This window comes from Mobula birostris, chromosome 1 (assembly GCF_030028105.1).
Source record: "Mobula birostris isolate sMobBir1 chromosome 1, sMobBir1.hap1, whole genome shotgun sequence".
Classification (NCBI taxonomy): Eukaryota; Metazoa; Chordata; class Chondrichthyes; order Myliobatiformes; family Myliobatidae; genus Mobula; species Mobula birostris.
In genome coordinates, this window is record NC_092370.1 from 150,257,029 (window position 1) to 150,283,219 (window position 26,191).

The following is a 26,191-nucleotide window of genomic DNA, read 5'->3' on the forward strand; positions in this document are numbered from 1 at the left end:
TATCTAACAAAGGATGTGCTGGCATTGGAGAGCATCGAGGGGCAGTTCATGAGAATGATCCCAGGGATGAAAGGGTTAATGTAGGAGGAATGTTTGATTGTACTGGGCCTGTACTCACTGTAGTTTGGAAGAATGAGGGGAGAATCTCACTGAAACCTATTAAATATTGACAGGCTTAGATAAGTTGGACTTAGAGAGGATAATTCCCTACAGTGGAGGAGTCTTGGACCCACCAGAGGGCACAGCCTCAGAATACGAGGGCATTCCTTTAGAAAAGAGATGAGGAGGAACTTAGCCAGAGGGTGGTGAACCCGTGGAATTCATTGCCACAGACAGCTTTAGAGGCTAAGTCATCGGGTATATTTAAAGCAGAGTTTGATAGCTTCTTGATTAGTGAAAGATGTCAATAGTTACTGGGAGAAGGCAGAAGAATGGCATTGAAAGGAGTAATAAATCAGCCAAGATGGAATGGTAGAGCAGACTAGAAGCCCTCCCCACCATTGAGCACATTTACAAGGAGCGTTGTTGCAGGAAGACAGCATCCATCATCAAGGACCACCACCCCTCAGGCCATGCTCTCTTCTCACTGCCACTACCAGGAGGAAGGTGCAAGAGCCTCAGGACCTGCACCGCCAGGTTCATCAACAGTTATTACCCTTCAAGCAGCAGGGAGGAGGTACAGGAGCCTCATGTCCCACACCACAAGGTGCAGGAACAGTTATTACCCCTCAACCATCAGGCTCTTAAACTTCACTTATCCCGTCGCTGAACTGCTTTCACAATTCATGGACTTGCTTTCAAGGATTCTTCATCTCTTGTTCTTGCTATTTATTGCTTATTTATTTATAATTATTATTTCTTTTTGTATCTGCATAGTTGGTAGTTTTCTGCACATTGTTTGTCCTTTTTGGGTGCGGTCTATCATTGATTTTGGTGTGTTTCTTGTACTTACTGTGAATGCTTGCAAGAAAATGAATCTCAGGGTTATATAGGATGACATATATGTATTTTGATATATACTTTATTTACAGTTTATGTACATTCTCCTTCTGCTGTATGTCTTATGGTCTCTCTGGGTTTTCCATCACACAGCTTCAACTGCATGCTGGTATTGCAACATACGAACTACACACATAATTCAGGTGCAGTTCCATTCCCACCACAAGCAAGGGATCAGAACTGCGTGGCTGAGAGGGGAAACAGAACAATTGCTGCCGTCAGGCGCTGAGTTCCCCGTGATTGACAGGCAGCACTGGACGGAGCTGATTGACATCCCCCCGCCCCGCCCCTCGCCGTGTCCGCGCTCTGACTGACACCTCGTGCCCCGCCTCGGCGCGATGCGGACCGAGTAGAGGGAACGGCCGGTGGGATGGGGCTGGCGGTCTGATGAGCGGAGCCCGCACGGTTGTCGGTCTCGGCTCGGCGGCATTGCCGGTTGCGCTTTTGGAGGATGTCAGTAAGATCCGCGGATTAAAGTATCTTCCTGTGACTCAACCATGGCGAATGTGAAAGTGGCAGTGAGAGTCCGACCGCTGAGCAAGAGGTGAGGGGGCGATGGAGTGGGGAAGGGATGGGAGGGTGGACTGGGGAAGGGATGGGAGGGTGGACTGGGGAGGGGTGAGAGGGAGGTAGAGTGGGGAGGGGAGGGGAGAGTGGGGAGGGGAGAGTGGGGAGGGGAGGGGAGGGTGGAGTGGGGAGGGGAGGGGTGAGAGGGAGGTGGAGTGGGGAAGGGAGGGGTGAGAGGGAGGTGGAGTGGGGGAGGGGTGAGAGGGAGGTGGAGTGGGGAAGGGAGGGGTGAGAGGGAGGTGGAGTGGGGAAGGGAGGGGTGAGAGGGAGGTGGAGTGGGGAAGGGAGGGGTGAGAGGGAGGTGGAGTGGGGAAGGGAGGGGTGAGAGGGAGGTGGAGTGGGGAAGGGAGGGGTGAGAGGGAGGTGGAGTGGGGAAGGGAGGGGTGAGAGGGAGCTGGAGTGGGGAAGGGAGGGTTGAGAGGGGGAGGGTTGACGGGAAGGGAGGGGTGAGAGGGAGGTGGGGAAGGGAGGGGTGAGAGGGAGGTGGAGAGGGGAGGGTAAAGGGAGGGGTGAGAGATGAGGGGTGAGTGGGGAAGGAAAGGGTGAGAGGGAGGGGAGGGTTGAGAGGGGGAGGGTTGACAGGGGAAGGGAGGGTTGAGTGGGGAAGGGAGGGTTGAGAGGGGAAGGGAGGGTTGAGAGGGGAGGGGAGGGTTGAGAGGGGAAGGGAGGGGTGAGTGGGGAGGGGAGGGTTGAGAGGGAAGTGGAGTAGGGAAGGGAGGGGTGAGTGGGGGAGGGTTGAGAGGGAGGTGGAGTGGGGAAGGGAGGGGTGAGTGGGGAAGGGAAGGGAGGGGGAGGGGAGGGGTGAATGAGGAAGGGAAGGGAGGGGGAAGGGAGGGGTGAGTGGGGGAGGGTTGAGAGGGAGGTGGAGTAGGGAGGGGAGGGTGGAGTGAGGAGGGGAAGGGAGGGGTGAGTGGGGTGGGGAAGGGAGGGGTGAGTGGGGAAGGGAGGGGAGGGTTGAGAGGGAAGTGGAGTAGGGAAGGGAGGGGTGAGTGGGGGAGGGTTGAGAGGGAGGTGGAGTGGGGAAGGGAGGGGTGAGTGGGGAAGGGGGGGGAGGGGAGGGGTGAATGAGGAAGGGAAGGGAGGGGGAAGGGAGGGGTGAGTGGGGGAGGGTTGAGAGGGAGGTGGAGTAGGGAGGGGAGGGTGGAGTGAGGAGGGGAAGGGAGGGGTGAGTGGGGAAGGGAGGGGAGGGTTGAGAGGGAGGTGGAGTGGGGAAGGGAAGGGAGGTGTTAGGGGTGAGGGGCAGGCTGCAGTGAGTTGGTGTGAGGTGGGGTGCAGTATGGAAGTGAAGGGTGGAGTGAGGTGGATTGAGGGATGAAGGGGTGGGTGTGAGAGGAGGGGTAAAAGTGAGTTGGGGAGGGGTTGAAGTGGAGTTGTAAGGAAATGAAGGAGAGTTGGGTGTGGGGAGATGATTGTGGGGCTGGGGTGGGAAAATGAAGGTGAGGTGGAGGAATGAAGGGAGGAAGGTATGGGGTGGATGCATTGGGGAAGGGAAGAGAAGCAAGGGGTTGGGTGAGGTGGGATGGAGTGGGGAAGGGAGGGGTTAGGTGGGGTGGAATGGAGTGGGGAAGGGAAGGGAGGGGTTAGGTGGGGTGGAATGGAGTGGGAAGGGGAGAGGTGGGGTGGAATGGAGTAGGGAAGGGAGGGTTTGGGCGAGGTGGGGTGGAATGGAGTGGGGAAGGGAGGGGTGAGGTGGGGTGGAATGGAGTGGGGAAGGGAGGGGGTGAGGTGGGGTGGAATGGAGTGGGGAAGGGAGGGGTGAGGTGGGGTGGAATGGAGTGGGGAAGGGAGGGGTGAGGTGGGGTGGAATGGAGTGGGGAAGGGAAGGGAGAGGTTGGGTGAGGTGGGGTGGAATGGAATGGGGAAGGGAGGGGTTGGGTGAGGTGGGGTGGAATGGAGTGGGGAAGGGAGGGTTTGGGTGAGGTGGGGTGGAATGGAGTGGGGAAGGGAGGGGTGAGGTGGGGTAGAATGGAGAGGGGAAGGGAAGGGAGGGGTTGGGTGAGGTGGGGTGGAATGGAGTGGGGAAGGGAGGGGCTGGGTGAGGTGGGGTGGAATGGAATGGGGAAGGGAGGGTTTGGGTGAGGTGGGGTTGAATGGAGTGGGGAAGGGAGGGGTGAGGTGGGGTAGAATGGAGTGGGGAAGGGAAGGGAGGGGTTGGGTGAGGTGGGGTGGAATGGAATGGGGAAGGGAGGGTTTGGGTGAGGTGAGGTGGAATGGAGTGGGGAAAGGAGGGGTTGGGTGAGGTGGGGTGGAATGGAGTGGGGAAGGGAAGGATGAGGTGTGGTGGAGTAGGGAAGTGAAGGATGGGGTAAGGTGGTGTGCGGAGATAAGGGAGGTGTTGGGAGGGGTGAAAGTGAGTTGTAAGGAGGGGAGGGTGTGTGGGGAGATGAGAAGGGAGTGGATGAGGGGGTGGGGACAAGGGAGGAGAAAGGTAATGAAGCAATGGGGGCAAAGAGATTGGTGAAAGTGGGAAGAGTGGATGGAGGAGAGGAGGATAATGGAAGGGGATAGGAGGGATAAGGTAGAGATGGATGGGGAGGCAGAATCAAGATGGTGGAAAGGCAGTGGTGAATTGTTTTCATGCAAGCTTTAAGCTGTAAGGACATGTTCAGCACAGCATTGTGGGCCGAAGGGCCTGTATTGTACTGTAGGTTTTCTATGTTTTTATGATCAAGGGTTAGTGGAATGGTTGGAGGAAGGGGGACGGAGTGGTGATGGGTGCGGTTGGAGGGAGGGGGATGGGTGTGGTTGGAGGGAGTGGGATGGGTGCGGTTGGAGGGAGTGGGACGGAGTGGGGATGAGTGCGGTTGGAGGGAGGGGGACGGAGTGGGGACAGGTGCGGTTGGAGGGAGTGGGACGGAGAGGGGACAGGTGCGGTTGGAGGGAGGGGGACGGAGTGGTGATGGGTGCGCTTGGAGGGAGTGGGGATGGGCGCGGTTGGAGGGAGTGGGACGGAGAGGGGATGGGTGTGGTTGGAGGGAGTGGGACGGAGTGGGGATGGGTGTGGTTGGAGGGAGTGGGATGGAGTGGGGACGGGTGCGGTTGGAGGGAGTGGGACGGAGAGGGGATGGATGCGGTTGGAGGGAGGGGGACGGAGTGGTGATGGGTGCGGTTGGAGGGAGGGGGACGGAGTGGGGACGGGTGCAGTTGGAGGGAGGGGGACGGAGTGGAGATGGGTGCAGTTGGAGGGAGGGGGACAGAGTAGGGATGGGTGTGAGGAGAGCGGACTGGTGGCTCAGTGAGAGATGGGGAGGGGAGAATGTGTTAGGGGTTTGAAGGGGAGGGTGAGAGTAGATGAGGTCAAAAATATTTGGTACAGAATTGAGAATTGTGGTGAATTTGTGAGCAGTTTACTGAATAAAATGAGGCTGTGAGTGTGTTTTGTTGATGAGGTTGGAAGGGTGTCTGATAGTGCAGTGGGGGACACAACTTGATGACGACACCTCAATGAAGATGTATTCCACACTGTTGCACAGCAGGGATTCTGGTGACTGATTTGTCTTCCTTTCAGACTGGTACACAATTCACCCCATGTCTTATTTACAAGAGTCTTGTCTCTCTGCTGATCTTTAATCCAATTTTTGTCATCTGATTTTGTGTTCCAAGAACATTTTTTAAGATCCCACCCCCCCCCCCCCCCACCTTCACTGTATAGTTTTGTTTTTGGGTGGGAATGGAATGGAGGTCAGGATCAGAAATTGTTTGCAATAACTTTTTTTTCCACTTAAAATTGTATTTCCAAATTTGGTTGTATCTACATATCTGGTCTGTACTATTGCAGCGGTTAGCTCATGGGAGTTGGCTGGATTTATAATTCAGTGCAGAAAACAATTCCAAATGCATTTAACTGGGGACAGCCATTTCATATTGCCTGCAGCATGGTTACTTTCCAATTGCTTGTTTATATAATGAGCTTGAAGGTAAACAATGAACATTTAATTAATGTTGTGCTTTTGAAGTAATTAAGTGATACAATATCTGCCCTAATTAATATCTCCTGATGTGCTAAATAGAGAAGTAATGTAACTTAGCCGCTTTTCCATCGAACAGCGCACGCTTTAAAAAAAATAAGCAGGTCAATGGTTAGGAGTGATTAAATCTTAAAACTATGGACTGCATCTGTCCAAACAATGCAGAGGAGAAGATGAATTTCTGGCAAAGGTGGCTAAAGCTATAATTTATTGGCCTATTGACTAAACATTGACAGTGTTCCACATGTTGTATTGCAGTAAACTATTGTTGGAGGAAATACTTCAATGTGTCAGCATGTATGTTACACACTTTTCCTCAGCCATAGACAAAGTAGTAACTGTTAGGAATTGAATGACTATAGTTTAAATTTGCTTCAATAAAAACTTTGTTCTTATGTTCACCACTACTATTGGGGCAAAGGCTGCCAATAGCAGCTCACAAGTATCCTCTGTCCTGAGCCAATGTTTGAAAGTGTAGCCTGTCGAAGCTCCTTCCTCTTCCAAGGATGAGGTCTTTGTGTTTCTGTAGCACTGGGCTTTTATGGACAGGGTTGCTAGGCTGATGCCCACCCCTCCTCTTTCATAGCTGGCTTGGGACCATTCATGATGCAGTTTAAAACTTGGTTAGATGTTTCTAATTATATGATGTTGCACATGTGAGTTCTGAAAAAAAATATATATTGCAGCTGCATTTGGCAACTTGCTGCATTTATGCTTTGTGTATTACTTCTAGATTTTTCACTGTAAAGTTCTAATCAGTCATTGTTCAGTTCTCTGGTCAAACTGTAGGTCAGTAGCTAATACATCTGAGGATTTCTGCAGATAGATGTTCTTACCTGAAAACCTAGGCTTTAAAGATGGCATTTTAAATGAGTACTTGTTCCAGCTGTGAAGTGCTTTTATTTTAACTGAGCGCAAAATAACTATTCTATCTCGTCTACTAAAATGCTTTATATAATTTAGCAATATCAATCTTTAAGATCAAGAATTTTTGTGATGTTGGTGGAAGCTGAAGAAACCCACGTAGTCAAATAGCACAGGTCAGTGTTGAATCTGGCTGTCTAGTGCAGTGAGATACTGGTTCTACTTGCAGTGCAACTGGTGGGCAGTCATTTTCTTAAATAAACTGGTGACATAAAATGTATTTGTAAATTAAAAAGAAATTCAGCCCTAACATTAATATTCTGCAACTTTGAACTCTCAAATGGCGATAGTACTAAAGTCAGTAGTTTCATTATTTTTGGACATGACAATTCAAAATCTTTCCTTGTTAGCTTGGTCTTGAGTTTGTATAAAGTTCATACCAAATCAACTTGGACATCATCCCTGTGTTTGCTGGCCTCACTTGGTCACTGGCACTCCAGTACCTCCAAACCTCCTTCTATGTAATCTTACCATATAAACCTAAAAACAAACTTCTGTTTTGTGGCTGCTATTGAGAGCTGTGTCTTCCACTGTCCAGAGCCTACCCAAAAGTACTTGCATTAAATGTGCGTCACAGAAAACTGATAGTAACCTTGTGGGTTTCATTTTAAGTCACCCGAGGTCTCCTTTCATCCAAAGTCGAACAGAGTCAAAGGAGGATTTTTTGAATTTCTCTCCTGCCCTTCACCTATAACCCTTGGAGCAAAACTGATCATCTGATGGGTCTGGGAGTTCGAGCAGTTCATCATTATCACCAGTACTACTCTGATTTCTAAATTGGAAATGCTGGATTCCCAATGCATAAGGATATGTGTATCTGCAAGTCCCTACTCTATTATGTTCAGCCAGCTTTGGTCACTGATCTAACCAGCTTTTCCTTTTGGCCTGATTTCAATATTTGTAAAGTTCCTTAAGGCGATTTACTATGTTAAAGGTGCAATTAGAATTGACAGTTGTTAAGGATCTTTTTAATGTAGAAATGTGTGTTTAATGTAGAAATGTTTTAATGTAGAAACGTTGAAAAAGTATAACTATTCTCTCAGCTGGCTAATTATGTTGACTTCAGTGTGTGCCTCAGGGCACAGCTTTGTCATTATGACAATTTAACCTAAATTAGGCGTGCATTGAGCTCTTCTGTCTTTTGGCAGGTGTTGGGCTTGTTGCTCAGGACATAGTCTACACTACGCCGGATAATTTTGAAAACGAAGCTTTTTCTCTTCGTTTTGCCCTCCTGTCCGCACTGAGCCGGTGTTTTCAGCCCCTGAAAATGGAGATTTTCGAAAACACTCGCCAGAGTGAATAAATCTGAAAACGCTTAATATCCGGCGTAGTGTGTACGGGGTAACCGGAGAGATTTTAAAACGCTGTCATGACAACACTACAACAATGCTTTTTTCTGCTTCAGCTTGGTACTGCGCAAGCTGTTATAACGCGCAGTCAGTGTGAACGGCGTGAGAGTTAAATTGTAAAGTGAGTCTTTTTGACTATTTACAAACGCTGTCATGACGTGCTGGAACAGATGTTGGTTGTTTTCTTGAACGCCACCACCTAACAATTTCAGAACAGACGGACGAGACTGAAGCCAGTTGACCCATAGCTTACTGAATAAATAAGTATACTCACTTTGCCCTGTTTTCTGTCCTTGCTTGTATGAAGGTGGTTTACCTATTTATGCAAGTACTTCTCTGACAATAGATGTGTAACAGCCTAATGTATGGAAATACAAGATAACGCTGATGCAGACGTTTTATACATTTAACAAAGTGCTTTATTAATGTAACAGAGTTAGTTTTTCAATGTTCGTCGTCAGCTGAGTCATGCTGTCCGTGAACTCCCTGTCGGTTGCCTCCATACGCTCCAGTATTTGTTTTTTTAAGTTTTAAGTCCTCCTGTGCGAGAGCCAAGAGTAATTCTTTTAAAGTTTTTCTACTCTGTAACTGGACAAATGCGCACGAAGTATATCGTTTCCTCTTCGCTTGTTTTCTGTGTGTGTCCTGCGCATGCCCAGTAGGAGGAGATTCGCCCTAATGTGGACGGAGATATTTTGAAAAACGCTTAGTGTGGATGCCTGTCGTTTTTACTCGAAACCGGCGTTTTCAAATTATCCAGCGTAGCGTGGACGTAGCCATAGTGTACGTGTCACTGTTACAGGTGCAAAACAGTTGCAAATGCCAAGCTGTACTTATATTGTTTGGGTGCTAGACCTTTGTGTGTATAAACAACTCACCAGTGATGCAGCCTGCATTTGTATTACTGAAATCCTTCCCTTGTGTCTGGGAGCACTTGCCTTAAATGTGCATCACAGAAAACTAATAACCTTGTGCTGTACTCTTTTGGGTTTCATTTTAAGTCACCCAAGATCTCCTTTCATCCAAATGGAGTGGGGTCAAAGGGAGATTTATTTGAACTACTTAACTGCCCTCCACCTACAACCCTTGGAGCCAAAGGGTTTTTGTACTCTTTTTCCCATAGATGCTACTTGGCCTGGTGAGCTCCTTCAGCATTTTGTGTGTGTTTGTGTGATGGGTCTGGAAGTTCGAGCAGTTCATCATTATCACTGGTACTATGATTTCCAAGTTGGAAAATGCTGGATTCCCAGTGCACGAGGAGATGTGCATGTCTGGATATGTGTATCTGTTGCAGGTCTCTGTATTAGGTTTCTGATTGTCTTAGATTTCTTTGCCTTTGCGCCAAAATCTTTCTCTGTCAAGTCTATATGTTGGTGGGTGTGTATGGTATCCCATGTTAAAAGAAATTGTATGCAGGCACTCATTTGCCAAAATGGACTTTGGAAGCTGGAATGTTAGGACTTTCATGGCCAACCTGAACCATAAGAAAATTGAACCTTGCCCAGCGAGTTGGATGGTTTAGTATTGACATTGGTGCTTTGAGTGACATGATGTGTTGGAGGGACCAACTCAAAGAGCAAGGACAGCAAGTGGGGGAGTGGATTTGAGAAGGAAACAGGACTGAGGATTGCAGTCTTTATGGATGGGTCATGTCTTTAAGAATGAGCTGGTTTTGGGACCTGACAACTACTTTACTGCCGTCACCAACCCTCTTCACCACCCCTGATAACCTCCGTTGGAATTTGTGTTTGTTTCAAGACCGCTCTGTGCAGTGAACTCTTTGTGATCAGTGGGATTAAATTCTAACCCCAGAGCTATGGGATGAACTTGGAGAGAAATTCTGCTCTGGCCCTTGACATTCTCTGGCAAGATTGTTAACCAGGAAACAAGCTGCCACTCCTCAGTAAATTCAGTGCCAGAGTTAGAAAAGATCCAAACTTCCTGGAGATGAGTTAGGTAATGAAGGTGTTATCCTCCTGTCAAAATGCTTGGAACATGGAACATCCAGTTTTATAAACGAGAGCAGCTTTTTCAATCCAAGCACCTGCAAGTGAAGATCTGCAGGGATGTCCACATCAAACACTGTCACAGTTGCCAAGCGCTGCTGGACTAGCTGCCACTGATCTACTCACTTAACATTGTTTTTGTACCGATTAAAGTCCCACAAAGTAGTTAGTGCCCTGGGGATCTGCAGTCTTTACAGCATCCATCTGTTCTGAGGCCACTGTCATTCAGTGTGAAGTTTCGCCTGGCTTTTGAACAGCAGTATACTTGCACGATCCACGTGCATCTGAAAGGGAGGCCCAAAAATTACTGATCTTAAGGAAAGATGGTGGGTAGAAGGATAGCAATCCTTTATTAAGCCTATCTTGCAAGTTATCTCTAGGCTTGCCTTACCAAAACGGTCATAGATCCATAGTCGTACTCTATGGAAACAGGTTCCCCAGTCCTCTTGAATCCATGCTGACTACAGAACACCCATTTACATTAATCTCTCTCCTTTCCCCATGCTCCTATAAATTCTCTCCAGATTCTACCACTCAGCTACTCACCAGGGACAATTTACAATTAACCTACCAACCTGCAAGTCTTTGGAATTTGGGAGAAAACTGGACCACCAGCAAGGTAATCATAGAGAAATTCTACATGGACTGCACAAGATGTTGGGATTGACCCCAGGCCACTGGTACTGTGAGGCAATGGCTCTGCTTATTGTACTACTGGGGAGAGTTTATCAAAGACAGAGCACCTAGCAGAGTGGCTCTTTCAGCATCTGTTGGATGCAAGTGTCCTTGACTACTTCCCATATCATCTTGTTATACAATTTGATGCTACCTCAACCTGGAAGAATGTTGAAAAGGCCATCCAACAGTTGAAACAATAAAACTTTTGGGGCAACTAAACTGCTGAAAAAAGGAGTGGTTGTTGCTACAATCTTTTTAGCCCTTCTCTATACAATACTACACCAATAAGCTCACTGCTGGAGTGGAGTTGGTCTGCAAGTAAAGTGAAGAAGTGTTCCACCTTTTCCTGGACTCTAAAACTAAGATCATCCCAACCTAAAATTCTAGCATGCAGCTAATGTTTGGATTTGTACACGCTGTAAAGCCAAGCTCCAAGGTATTGATTCTGTCATTGGCACACATATATATATATATAAAAAGAACTGGCCTTTCATCAAAAACCTGGAAGAGCCCCCAATACTGACAATTTACAACAGGATCCTGAAAGCATAGATTACTTTCTTGAGGTGCTGTTTAAAAGTCATTGCCTCCAGTCAACCAGCTGACTAAAGAAGTGTACGTAAACCAAGACCAATCATGCTGTTAACAGCTTATCTCCCACCTTGCTCCCTTATCCAACCCATTCTCAAGCTATTTTACCACTCACCTACACAGGAATTTAAAGTAATATTTTAACTTGGTCTAATTACATCTGGCCACTTTTTCATATACAGGTTTCCCCTGCCATCCGAAGGTGGAGCGTTCCTATGAAACGGTTCGTAAGCCGAAATGTCGTAAAGTGAAGAAGCAATTACCATTTATTTATGGGAAAATTTTATGAGCGTTCGCAGACCCAAAAATAACCTGCCAAATGACACATAAAACCTAAAATAACAGTAACATATAGTAAAAGCAGGAATGATATGATAAATACACAGCCTATAAAGTAGAAATACTTTCCACAATCATTACTGAACTGTTCTCCGGAGCGAAAATCTCACGCAAGCGCCGTCGGCAGAAAATCTCATGCAAGCGCTGTTGGCAAAAACACTCTCTCCAGTAACCTTTAAACTATGAAGCTGCCAAATCATACCAAATAACACGTAAAAATACACAGCTGATATAAAGTAGAAATAATGTATGTACAGTGTAGTGTCACTTATGGGAATCGGGACAGCGCCAAGCACACTGATGATGGTGTGTTAGACTGAGTCGTCGGAGTTTGGCTGGTGCAGTGGCACCCCCCCCCCCCCCCCACCGTCCAGGCCGCTGAGCGATACATTGCCGCGAAGATTGCAGGGGTCCAGCGGTAGCCGGGAGGTACGCAGCACACCTTTAAGAAAAAAGCCGAAACAAACATGCTAATTAATTAGGTGTCGCCCGTAATTGTCGGCCCAGATCAGTGCCGATTTCCGATTGCGTTATCACTGATCCGCGGCAGCTAATTAACTAGCATGTTTATTTCGGTTTTTTAAAGATGTGCTGTGTGCCTCCCGGCTACCTTTGCATTCTCCGCGAATTGATATCTGTCCGTGGCCTGGGGGTTGGGGTGGTGGGACACTGGGGTGTCATCTCGTCGCCTGTTTCCATTAGAGCAGGCAGCTCATCTTCTCCTATGACCGCCCGCCTCAATGTCGAAGGTTGAGGTGCGTCGTCTGCTGTGACTGATGTGGAAGGCTTGCTTGACTGCTGAGCCTCGCGTATTTTTCTATCACACAGTTCTTTAATAAGGATTCAAACCATCCTGCAAATATCCCCTAAACCAACGTACCCTTTTAAAATTAAAGTCGTACTTTATCATTACTCATTCGGTTTTGATTGTTATCCTTTTTTCTTCCAATTGCATCAGCTCTTCATCTGTCAGTTCTTGGTGATGGGATGCCATAACCTCTTCAACATCATCTTCGTCAACTTCCACAAGCCAAACTCACGTTGTCCTTACTTCGTTCACCACGATCAAAACGCTTAATTATGTCTAGTTTTACAGTAAGTGTAACACCCTTACGAGCTCTTTCAGGCTTTTCCGATACCATAGAACTCATATTGCAAACGGCTGCTCACAGGCTTGTGTTTAAGCAATGCTGGCGAGAATCCGGGGGAGAGCGGCTGCTCAGGGAGCGCTGCCTTTTATTGCGTGCTGAATTTTTTTTTGTAACAGTGAATACACCTTCTGAAAGCGAAAATAGGGTACTAATGTAGGTCTTTCGTAAAGCGAATGTTTGAAAAGCGGGGGACACCTATACTGATGCCAAACTTTGGAAACAAGTGGCCAAATGTGAGCTCCAGTCCAGGTAGTGATCTCCAGGAGGACAGAGAGAACACTTCAGTACATTATCAACTTTTCCTTACGAAGATTAAATCCAACTTTTGGAAATCCCTGGTTTGTGATTGCTTAAAATGAAGGAGTCCCCTTTCTCCAAGGCAGGAGAACAAGGATGCCACATACAAACAGCAGAGTGTGCAATGTCATGAATTTCTGCCTACCTTCTCTCATTCCACCTACTCAATCTGTTATGCAGTGTGCAGAGCCCACATATTCTTCAGTCAATGTGGAACCCACAACTAGAGAGAAAGGAACACACTATTTCTAAGTAAGGATCTTACTTCTGAAAGTAAGGATCTACAGTCAGTGGCAACTTTATTAGGTACTGTGCACCTGCTTGTGAAACCAAATATCTAATCACCCAATCACATGGCAGCAACTTGGTGAATAACTGCATACAGACATGGTCAAGAGGTTCAGTTGTTGATCAGACCAAACATCAGAATGGGGAAGCAATGTGACTTCAGTAACTTTGTCTGTGAAATAAATATTGGTGCCAGACAGGATGGTTTAAGTATCTCAGAAACTGCTGATCTGGGATTTTCATGCACAGTAGTGTCTAAGAGTTTACAGAATAGTGTGAAAAGCAAAACGAAAGTCCAGTGAGTGGCATTTCTGTGGCTGAAAATGCCTTGTTAATGAGAGAGGTGGAGGGAGAATGGTTAGATTTGTTCAAGCTGACATGAAGGCAACGGCAACTCAAGTAACCATGCATTATAACAGTGGTATACAGAAAAGCATCTCCGGACACACAACACATCGAACCTTGAAGTGGATGGGCTACAGCAGCAGCAGAAGACCACACTGGGTTCCACTCCTGTACCTGATAAAGTGGCCACTGAATGTATTTGCAGCTGGAAAGACGAGAACTGATTACATACTGTCCGTGTGACGCCTGCTGTAGAAGGTTAGATCACATAGAATTCAGCGCAAGGTAACCAATTGGATACCAAATTGGCTTGATGGTAGGGTTTAGAGGGTGGTAGTGAAGGATTGCTTTTCATATTGACTAGTGGTGTGCCCTAGATCAGAGCTAGATCCACCATTGTTTGTCATGATTTGGATGAGAATGGAAGTGGTGTGCTTGACAAGTTGACAATTAAAGCAAAATTGGTAGTAGAGTGGACGGTGCAGAATGTTTGGATGTAGGCCAATTGGAAAGTGGACAGGGAATGGCAGATGGAATTGAACTCAGACAAGTGCCAGGTAATTCATTTTTGGAAGGTAAACAAGGGACATGCACAGTGAATGGCACTGTTGAGCAGAGTTACCCTGGAGTACAAGGACGCATTTCCCTTAAATGACAACACATGACAGGTGGTGAAGGTAAGCTTGTCAGATGCCTTCTTCATTGGGAAGGGATTTAGTACAAGTGTTGGGATATTACAGCAAAACAAGATGTTGGTATACACATGAAATATTGTGAATAGTTCTGATTGTTGCTGTATGGGAAAGAGCAAGCAAGAGGGAGTAGACGAGAGATTCATAAGAATATTACTGAGACTGGAGGACTTAAGTTATATGGAGAGACCAAATAGACTGGGGCTGTTTTTCTTGGAACGAATAAAGCTGAGCAGTGACTTTCTAGAGTTTTGTAAGATCATGAGAGTCACAGCTAAGGGGGCTAGTCACAGTCTTCTCCGCAGGGTAGGGAAGCCTAAAACGAGAGGTGAGGAGGTAATTTAGAGGGGACCTGAGGGGCAGGTTTTTCCCCACACAGGATGGTGGGTTTATGTAATGAGCTGTCAGTGGAAGTTGCAGAGGTGGATACAATTTATAACATTTAGAAGACATTTAGAAATGTTCATGGATGGGTAATGTTTAGAGTGATATGTGCCAAATGCAGGCAAATGGGACCAAGTTGGTTGTTGTGGACAAGTTGGCCCGAAGGTTCAGCTTCCATGCTGTACATCTGACTAAGGACCTGAACAAAACTTTCTAGACTGACAACCCAGTGTAATGCATAGGAAGGCTGTACTGTTCTTTGCACCTCTGCATCCAACGCATCATTCCCCACAACAATAGATCTTTACCCCTCTTCTCCCCCCCTCCATTCTCTGCTTTCTGTAGTGATCACTCCCTCTGTGGTTCCTCCCACTCCTGGCACATATTCCTGTCTTACATTCACCTCTTCTCTTGCCTCCATTGGAGGCCCCAAGCAGTCCAGGTGAGGCAGTACTTCACCTGCGAATCTGTTGGGGTTGTCTGTTGTATCTGGTACTGCCAATGCAGCCTCTTCTGCATTGGTGAGACCCGACATAAATTAGGGGACTGCTTTGTTGAGCACCTCTGTTCCATCCACCAAAAGCGGAATTTTGAGGCCAACCATTTTTATTACTGTCCTCATTTCCATTCCAACGTGTCGGCCCATGAGCTCTTGTTTAGCCATGATAAGGCCATGTTCAGGGTGGAGGAGCAACACCTCATGTTCTGTCAAGGTAGCCTCCAATCTGATGGCATGAACATCAATTTCTCCAAATGGTTTATAAAAAAAAAAAAAAAAAAAAAAAAAAAAAAAAAAAAAATCCTTTCCCTGTCCCTCTTCAAATCACCACTCTGGCCTTTTACCACTTCTCACCTTCCCCTGGTACCCTCCCCTTCCCTTTCTCCCATGGTCCACTCTCCTGTCCTATCAGATTCCTTCTTTTCCAGCCCTATGTCTTTCCCACCCACCTGGCTTCATCCATCGTCTTCTAGCTCATCCTCCTTCCCCTCCACCCACTTTTTTTATTCTGGCATCTTCCTTCTTCCTTTCTGGTCCTGAGGAAGGGTCTTGGCCTGAAACGTCAGCTGTTTATTCATTTCCATAGGTAAGGGGTCCCCAACCTTTTTTGCACCATGGACTGGTCTAATATTGACAATATTCTTGCGGACCGGCCAACTGGGTGGGTGGGGGGGGTGTTCAAGTAGGGTTAGACTCACCTCAACAGGTCTTTTACAGTTAGGGTTGCCAACTTTCTCACTCCCAAATAAGGGACAAAAGTAGCAGTCAAATCCCGGGACACTTTACCCCAGGAAAGACTACCATGACCATGAAGCCTTGCACAGGCACCTGTGTGCGTATGTGATGTGCGCATGCGTATGTGATATGCGCATATGTGCCGACTTTTTTCCTCTCAAATTGATTTTGCCTTCATCTTCCTGACTATACTGTACATACATTATTTCCACTTTATATAGGCTGTGTATTTATCATATCATTCCTGCTTTTACTATATAGAAACCATAGAAAAACTACAGAACAGAAACAGGCCTTTTGGCCCTTCTTGGCTATGCCGAACCATTTTCTGCTTAGTCCCACTGACCTGCACACGGACCATATCCCTCCATACACCTCCCATCCATGTATTTGTCCAAGTTATTCTTAACTGTTAAAAAAGAACCCGCATTTGCCACCTCATCTGGCAGCTCATTCTATGCTCCCACCACTCTCTGTGTGAAGAAGCATCCCCTAATGTTTCCTTTAAACTTTTCCCCCTTCCCCCTTAACCCATGTCTCTCCTTGCCTCAGTGGAAAAAGCCTGCTTGCATTCACTCTATCTATACCCATCATAATTTTATATACCTCTATCAAATCTCCCCTCATTCTTCTACGCTCCAGGGAATAAAGTCCTAACCTATTCAACCTTTCTCTGTAACTCAGTTTCTCAAGTCCCGGCAACATCCTTGTAAACCTTCTCTGCACTCTTTCAACCTTATTAATATCCTCCTTGTAATTTGGTAACCAAAACCTCACCAATGCCTTATACAACCTCATCATAACATTCCAGCTCTTATACTCAGTACTTTGATTTATAAAGGCCAATGTACCAAAAGCTCTCTTTACGACCCTATCTACCTGTGACACCACTTTTAGGGAATTTTGTATCTGTATTCCCAGATCCCTCTGTTCTACTGCACTCCTCAGTGCCTTACCATTTACCCTGTATGTTCTACCTTGGTTTGTCCTTCCAAAGTGCAATACCTCACATTTGTCTGTATTAAACTCCATCTGCCATTTTTCCGGCTGGTCCAAATCCTTCTGCAAGCTTTGAAAACCTTCCTCATTGTCCACTACACCTCCAATCTTTGTAGCATCAGCAAATTTGCTGATCCAGTTTACCACATTATCATCCAGATCGATATAGATGACAAATAACAATGGACCTGGCACTGATCCCTGTAGCACACCACTAGTCACAGGCCTCCACTCTGAGAAGCAATCCTCTACTACCACTCTTTGGCTTCTTCCATTGAGCCAATATCTAATCCAATTTACCACCCCTCCATTGTATACCTAGCAACTGAATTTTCCTAACTAACCTCCCATGCGAGATCTTGTCAAAGGCCTTACTGAAGTCCATGTAGACAACATCCACTGCCTTCCCTTCATCCACTTTCCTGGTAACCTCCTCGAAAAACTCCAATAGATTGGTCAAACATGACCTACCATGACAAAGCCATGTTGACTCTCCCTATTAAGTCCCTGTCTATCCAAATGCTTGTAGATTCTGTCTCAGTACTCCCTCCAATAACTTACCCACTACTGACGTCAAACTTACCGGCCTATAATTTCCTGGATTACTTTTCGATCCTTTTTTAAACAACGGAGCAACATGAGCCACTCTCCAATCCTCCGGCACCTCACCCATAGACACTGACATTTTAAATATATCTGCCAGGGCCCCTGCAATTTCAACACTAGTCTCCTTCATGGTCCAAGTGAATACCCTGTCATGTCCTGGGGATTTATCCACTTTAATTTGCCTCAAGCTAGCAAGCATCTCCTCCTTTTCAGTCTGTACAGTTTCCATGATCTCACTACTTGTTTCCCTTAATTCCATAGACTTCATGCCAGTTTCGTTAGTTAGTATAGAGGCAAAAAAATCCATTTAAGATCTCCCCCATTTCTTTTGGTTCTGCACATAGCCCACCACTCTAATCTTCAAGAGGACCAATTTTATCCCTTACAATCCTTTTACTCTTAATATACCTACAAAAGCTTTTTGGATTATCCTTCACTTTGACTGCCAAGGCAACTTCATGTCTTTTAGCCCTCCTGATTTCCTTAAGTATTTTTTTGCATTTTTTATACTCCTCAAGCACCTTATTTACGCCGTTTCCTATACATGTCATACAACTCTCTCTTCTTCTTTATCAGAGTTGCAATATCCCTTAAGGACCAAGGGGTTCCTTATTCCTATTCACTTTGCCTTTAATCTTGACAGGAACATACAAGCTCTGCACTCCCAAAATTTCTCCTTTGAAGGCTTCCCACTTACCGATCACGTCCTTGCCAGAGAACAACCTGTCGCAATCCACGCTTTTTAGATCCTTTCTCATTTCTTCAAATTTGGCCTTCTTCCAGTTTAGAACCTCAACCCTAGGACCAGATATATCTTTATCCATGATCAAGTTGAAACTAATGGTGTTATGATCATTGGAACCAAAGTGCTCCCCTGCACAGACTTTCGTCACTTGTCCTAACTCGTTTCCTAGTAGGAAATCTACTATTGCATCCTCTCTAGTTGGTACCTCTATATATTGATTTAGAAAACTTTCCTGAACACATTTTACAAACTCTAACCCATCTAGACCCCTAACAGTATGGGAGTCCCAATCAATATGTGGAAAATTAAAATTCCCTACCACCACAAGTTTCTTTCCTGCAGTTGCCTGCTATCTCTCTGCCGATTTGCTCCTCCAATTTTCGCTGACTACTGAGTGGTCTATAATACAACCCCACTAATGTGGCCATACCTTTCCTGTTTCTCAGCTCCACCCAGAAGGACTCAGTAGACAAGCCCTCTAATCTGTCCTGCCTGAGCACTGCTGTAACATTTTCCCCGACAAGCAATGCTACCACCCCACCTTCCATTCCTCTGCCTCCATCACATCTGAAACATCGGAACCCTGGAATATTAAGCTGCCAGTCCTGCCCCTCCTCTAGCCAAGTTTCACTAATTGCTATAACGTCATAATTCCACGTGTCAATCCACGCCCTCAACTCGTTTGCCTTCCCCGCAATACTCCTAGCATTGAAATATATACACCTCAGAAGATTTTTACCACCACTCACAATCTTTCTATTTGTGGCTTTGCTTGAACTTTTAACATCATTTATTTTCACCCCAGCCTCACTGTCAGCTCTGGCACTCTGGTTCCCATCCCTCTGCAAATCTAGTTTAAAGCCTCCCTAACAGCACTAACAAACCTCCCTGAAAGGATATTGGTCCCCTTGTAGTTCAAGTGTAACCTGTCTCTCTCGTACAGGTCCCACCTGCCCCGGAAGAGGTCCCAATGATCCTGAAATCTGAAACCCTGCCCCCTACACCAGTTCCTCAGCCACTTGTTCATTCTCCAAAGCATCCTATTCTTACCCTCACTGGCATGTAGCACAGGTAGCAATCCTGAGATTACCACCCTCAAGGTCCTGCTTTTCAAATTCCTACCAATCTCTCTATACTCATTCTCCAGGACCTCCTCACTCTTCCTTGCTATGTCATTGGTACCGGTGTGTACCACAACATCTGGCTGATCACCCTCCTACTTCAGAATGTCATGCAAGCGATCAGAGACATCCTTGATTCTGGCGCCTGGGAGGCAACAAACCATCCTGGATTCTCTCACGACCACAGAGCCTCCTATCTGTACCTCTAACTATTGAGTCCCCTATCACTACCGCTTTCCTCTTTTTCCACCCTCCCTTCTGCACTGCAGAACCAGACTCAGTGCCAGAGATCTGGCTGCTGCAGCTTGTCCCAGGTAAGTCATCTTCCCCAACAGTATCCAATGTGGTATACTTGTTGTTGAGGGGAATGGCCACAGGGGAACCCTGCTTTGCCTGCCCTTTCCTCTTCCCTCACCTGACAGTGACCCAATTTCCTGTCCTCTGCTCCTTTGGCGTAACTACCTCCCTGTAGCTACTATCTATAAACTCCTCATTCTCCCGAATGATCCGGAGGTCATCCCGCTCCTGCTCCAGTTCCCTAATGCGGTTTGTTAGGAGCTGCAGCTGGATGTACTTCTTGCAGATGTCATTGTCAGGGACACCGGAGGGCTCCCTGACTTCCCACATCCTGCAAGAGGAGCATTCCAACATCCTACCTGGCATTCTCTCTACTCTAAACAATCTGGACAAAAAACTTACTGGAACCTACCCTGGCCTCTGCCTGTTCTCGCCGAAGCCTGTTGAGCCAAAGCCATCCCACTCTGCTCCCTCTCACTCTGCTGCTCACTGTTTATGGTTGTCTGTTTTTAAACCTTGGCACGCTACGTCACGCGCCTGCGCAGTGCAGACCCTTCTCCCTGAGCAGTGTTTTAAAAAAAAGACTTTTTGTACCCGATTTCTTCGCTCCCTTCTTCTCAGCTGCTTGCTTCGACTGAAAGAAGAACCATTGAAAATTCCTCTTTTTAAACCTTAGTGTGCTACATCATGCGCCTGCGCAGTGCAGACCCTTCTCCCCGAGCAGTGTTTTAAAAAAAAAAGACTTTTTGTTTTAAACACTGCTCGGGGAGAAGGGACCCCGACCCTTGTTAATGTTAGTGTTATTTATTTTCGGTTTTATGTGTTATTTGGTATGATTTGTTAGGTTATTTTTTGGGTCTGGGAACGCTCAAAAATTTTTCCCATATAAATTAATGGTAATTGCTTTTTTGCTTCACGCCATTTTGCTACAAAAGGCTTCATAGGAACGCTCTACCTTAGCGGGGGAAATACGGGACAAACCAATTTAGCCTAATATATGGGATGTCCCAGCAAATACGGGACAGTTGGCAACCCTATGTTCAAGTTCAACAGTGCGTGACAGGGAATGAGGAAAGGTGCAGCTGACTCGTATCATTTCCTCACAGCCCTGTAGCACATGCATTGCGGCCCGATACCGGTCTGTGGCCTGGTGGTTGGGGACCGCTGCCATAGATGCTCTCTGACCTGCTTAGTTTCTCCAGCATTTTATGTCCATTGCTCTTCAGAATTTCTTGTGTTTATGTTTTCTTATTGCTTATTGAATCATTGAGTTGTCTTATTTAGATGGAAAGATCCTGCAGTATTATTTGAAAGAAAGGCAGGTAAATTTTTCCCCACTTTCTCCTGGCCTCTTATTTACCAGGCCATAAGACAGCAGAATTAGGCCATTCAGCCCATCAGGTCTGCTCTGCCATTTGGTCATGGCTGATCCATTTCCCCCCCCGATCTCATTCTCCTGAATTCTTCCTGTAACTTTTCACACACTGATTTAGCAAGAATCTATTAACCTCTGCCTTAAATACACCCAATGACCTGGCCTCCGTAGCTGTCTGCAGCAAAGATTTACCACTTTCTGGCTAAAGAAATTCCTCTCCATCTCCGTACACCCATAACTGTGTTGCCACCCACAGCTCCAATCTGCTAATTAAATTTGCCGAGGACACTGCATTGATTGGCCTTATCTCAAACAATAATGAGGCGGCCTACAGGGAAGAAGTCATCTCTCTGACACAATGGTGTCAAGAAAATAACCTCTCCCTCAATGTCACAAAAACAAAGGAGCTGGTTGTGGATTACAGGAAGAATGGAGACGGGCTAACTCCTATTGACATCAATGGGTCTGGGGTTGAGAGGGTAAACAGCTTCAAGTTCCTTGGCATCCACACCACTGAGGACCTCACGTGGTCAGTACACACCGGCTGTGTGGTGAAAAAGGCAGAACAGCACCTCTTTCACCTCAGACAGGTGAGGAAGTTTGGTATAGGCCCCTCAAATCCTAAGAACTTTCTACAGGGGCACAATTGAGAGTATCCTGACTGGCTGCATCACTGCCTGGTATTGGAACTGTACCTCCCTTAATCGCAGGATTCTGCAGAGTTGTGCGGACAGCCCAGCACATCTGTAGTTGTGAACTTCACATGATTCAGGACATTTACAAGGACAGGTGTGTAAAAAGGGCCCATAGGATCATTGGGGACCCAGCCATCCCTACAACAATCTATTTCAGCTGCTACCATCTGGGAAGTGGTACCGCAGCATAAAAGCCAGGACCAACAAGCTCCGGGACAGCTTCTTCCACCAGGCCATCAGACCGATGAACTCACGCTGACTTGAGTGTGCTCTATATTACATTGACTCTTGTATTTATTATAAATTACAGGAAAGGAATGGAGGGTTATGGGCTGAGTGCAGGTCGGTGGGACTAGGTGAGAGTAAGAGTTCTGCACTGACTAGAAGGGCTGAGATGGCCTGTTTCCGTGCTGTAATTGTTATATGGTTACTATGATTGCACATGGCACATTCAGATGGAGATGTAACAAAGATTTTTACTCATGTATGTGAAGGATGTAAGAAATAAAGTCAATTCAAATTCTAAATGGATGTCCCTTGCTTCTGAGGCTGTGGCCTCTGATCCTCGACCCCACTATAGGAAACATTCTTTCAACATCCACTCTCTCTAGATCTTTCAACATCCGAAAGATTTCAATGAAATCTTTCTTCTCCCCCCCCCCCCCTTCATCTAAATTCCTGTGAGTAAAAGCCCAGTGATATCAAATTTTCTCATATGATAAGCCTTTCATTCTGGGGATCATTCTCATTAACCTCTGCCTTTGAACCTTTTCCTATGTCAGCCCATCTTTTCTTAAATAAAGGGCCCAAAGCTGCCGAGAATGCTGCAAGTAAGGCTTCACCAATGCCTTATAAGCCTCAGCGTTACATCTTTGTTTTTCTATTCTAGTCCTCTCGAAATGAATGCTAACATTGCATTTGCCTTCTTCACCACCAACTCAATTTGCAAGTTAACCTTTAGGGAATCCTGCACGAGGATCCTTTGCACCCTCGGAATTTTGAATTTACTCACCGTTTTAGAAAATATTCTATGCTTTTATTCTTTCTACCAAAGTGCATATCATACACTTCCGGACACAATTCCACCTGCCACATCTTTGCGCATTCTTATCTGTCTGCAAACTCTATGCTATCTCAACACTACATGCCTCTCTACCTATTTTCGTGTCATCTGCAAACTTGGCCACGAAGCCATGAACTCTGTCATCCAAATCATTGACATATATTGTAAAAAGAAGTGATCTAACACTGGCCCCTGTGGAACACCACTCTTCACCGGCAGCCAATCAGAAAAGGCTCTCTTTATTCCCACTCTTTGCCTCCTGCTAATTAGCAAATGCTTTATCCATGGTAGTATCTTTCCAGTTTATCAACAACAGTCAAACATTTTATCACATTGCTTTTTCTTGAATGTATGTACTAATTGGTTACAATATTTCCTGTAGTACCACAGATGCAGCACTTCCGGAGGACTCCACCGGTTCTGCGATGTTTTGAGTTGACCTGAAGGCTGTTGTAGAAGTGCAATTTTTTCCCCTTAGTATGGCAATACCCTCTGCTTGGGTCTCAGAAAAGGAAGAGCCTTTACACTGACTTTCCAAATTGCAGGATGTTCCAAAACTACTGAGTGCCAATGAAATAGTCACAAAGTTATGCAATACAAAAACTGTCTTGTGAGCCTGCCACGTCCGTAATGACCATCAAGTATCTGTCTGCCCTAATCCTATTTTTTTGCATTTGGTCAATTACTTTCGATGTTCAGGCAATTTATCTACTTGTCGAGAAACTTTAAATGTTATCAGTGTATCTGACTTCACTGGCCATTCAGACAGTGTTCCAATTTCAATCTACCATCTGTGTGGGGAAAAATGAATTTTAAAATCCGTTCTAAACCTTTACCATGTAATTTAGTTATCTCTTTTATAGAATAGTACGGCACAATACAGGCTCCTTGGCCTTCAGTGTTGTATTGACCTTTTTACTTACTCCAAGGTCAATCAAATCGTTCCCTTCCACAGAGCCTTCCATTTTTCTTTCATGAATGTATCTAAATGTCCCTAATGTATCTGCCTGTGCCACCACCCTCAACAGTGCAATCTGTGCACTCACTTTTTTTTTAAAGAAAAATGTTTCTGGAATCCTTCCTATACTTTCCTCAAATCACCTGAAAGTGTGCCTTTCATTACCTATTGCTGCTCTGGGGAAAAAGGGGACTGGCTGTCCGCCCTGTCTATATCTCTAATCTTAATAAGACCATAAGACATGGGAGCAGAATTATGCCATTTGGTGCATCGACACTGCTCCACCATTCAATCATGGCTGATCTTTTTCTCCCCTCCTTAGCCCTACTCCCCTGCCTTCTCCCCGTAACATTTGATGCTGTGTCCAATCAAGAACCTATCAAGCTCTGCCTTAAATACACCCAATGACCTGGCTTCCATAGTTGCCTGTGGTAATAAATTCCACAAATTTACCATCCTCTGGCTAAAGATATTTCTCCGCATCTGTTTTAAATGGATACCCCTCTATCCTGAGGCTGTGCCCTCTTGTCCTATGCTGATCCACCATGGGGAAACATCCTTTCCAATCTACTCTGTCTAGGCCTTTCAATGTTCCAAAGGTTTCAGTGAGATTCCCTTTCATCCTTCTGATTCCAGCAAGTACAGACCCAGACTAATCAAATGTTTCTCATATGATAACCCTTTCATTCCCAAAATCATCCCTGTGAACCTCCTCTGAACCCTCTCCAATGCCAGCGCATCTCTTCTTACATGAGGAGCCCAAAGCAGTCCACAGTACTCAAAGTGAGGCCTTACCACTGCCTTGTAAAGCCTCAGCATCACATCCCTGCTCTTGTATTCTAGACCTCTTGAAATGAATGCTAGCATTGCATTTGCCTTCCTCACCACTGACTACCTGCAAGTTAACCTTTAGGGTGTTCCGCACAAGGACTCCTGGATTTGGGAGTCCTTTGCAATTTAGATTTTTGAATTTTTTCCTCGTTTAGAAAATATTCTGCACATTTATTTCTACTACCCAAGTGCAAGACCATGCATTTTCCAACATTGTATTTCACTTGCCACTTTGTTGCCCATTCCCCTGATCTGTCTAAGTCCTAGTGTTTCCTCAACACTACCTACCCCTACACCAATTTTTGTATCATCTGCAAACTTAGCAACAAAGCCATCTGTTCCATCATCTAAATCATTGATTTACAGCATAAAAAGAAGTGGTCCCAACACCGACCCCTGCATAACACCACTAGTCACTGGCAGCCAACCAGAAAAGGATCCTTTTATTTCCACTCTCTGCCTCCAACCAATCAACTAATGCTCCAATACCATGGGTTCTTAACTTGGTCAGCAGCTTTATGTGTGGCACCTTGTCCGAGGTCTTCTGAAAGTCTAAATATACTGCATCCCCTTTATCTATCCTACGTGTAATCTCCTCAAAGAATTCCTCTTTCAATATTTTTATGAGTTTTTACATAAAAGAACACAGAGTACATGAAGATATATTATAAATCAAAAAAAACCCAAATGCATATTAGAATCACACTTGCAATCACATTGCAATTTAATCATGTAAATTAAATTAAATCGTAATATTGAAATGTAATAATTTTATTATACGAAAAAATCTAAACCCACTGCCAAGATTGAAGCTGTTTGGTAAAGAAAGAAAAAAGGAAAAATATCCTTATCATAAAGTGAAATATGTTATTAGCCACCATCTGTACTTTAACAGCAAGTTAAAGGTTTTGAAAATAGTTCAAAAATGGTCCCCACAATGTTTGAAAGTCTTGACTAGATTCAGAAATTGAACAATGGATCTTCTCTAAATTTAAACATGACATAACATCACGCCAGAATGTACAAATCAGATGTCTCCAAAATAATATTTTTTCTTCCAACAATACCAAATAGGGTGGTCAAAGGGTTAGGCTTAAAATTAACCTTAAAAGGTACCGAGAAAGTTTGGAATACTTACTTCTAGTATCTTTCAAGACTCGGACATGTCCAAAACATGTGAATTAATGAAGCTTCTCCATTGTTACACCTGTCCCAAAAGGGAGATATACCTGAATAAAAATGAGATAGCTTATCCTTAGTCATATGAGCCCTATGGACCACTTTAAATAGTAGGAGGCAGTGGCGGGCACATAACAAAGAAGTATTAACCAATTTAAAAATTTCATTCCGAATTTCCTCAGAAATTGAAGTCTGTAAATCTTGTTCCCAGAAATTTTTAATTTTGTCTAAAGGAGCATTTCTCATTCCCAGCAACATACTATAAATATTGGATATTGAATCATATGAAAGGGTTTCAAATTAGAAATTACATCTAATAAGTCCTTATTGGGACTATTAGGAAACGTATGTAATTGAGAACGCAGAAAGTCCCTAATTTGTAGATAGCGGAAAAAGTGGGTTTTTGGTAAGCTATATTTAGCTGACAATTGCTCAAATGAAAGGAGACTTCCTCGAACAAACAAATCCTAGAAGCATTTAATACCCAATCTATCCCATTCTTTAAGAACT

The 26,191-nt window shown here is 45.4% G+C and overlaps 1 protein-coding gene across 7 annotated transcripts in view; it reads left to right on the forward strand.

The window, feature by feature from the left end:
• Positions 1-1,207: 1,207 nt before the first annotated feature.
• Positions 1,208-26,191, forward strand: part of LOC140200467 (stAR-related lipid transfer protein 9-like) — a 396,482-nt gene continuing 371,498 nt past the window's right edge. For 5 of the 7 annotated variants that reach the window (XM_072263850.1, XM_072263869.1, XM_072263879.1 and 2 more), the window contains exon 1: positions 1,208-1,543. In XM_072263850.1, coding sequence (XP_072119951.1) covers positions 1,497-1,543 — 47 coding nt within the window. In that variant the 5' untranslated portion in view covers positions 1,208-1,496. The remainder of the gene's footprint in view (positions 1,544-26,191) is intronic. The other 2 variants (XM_072263822.1, XM_072263832.1) reach the window with 1 other exon arrangement.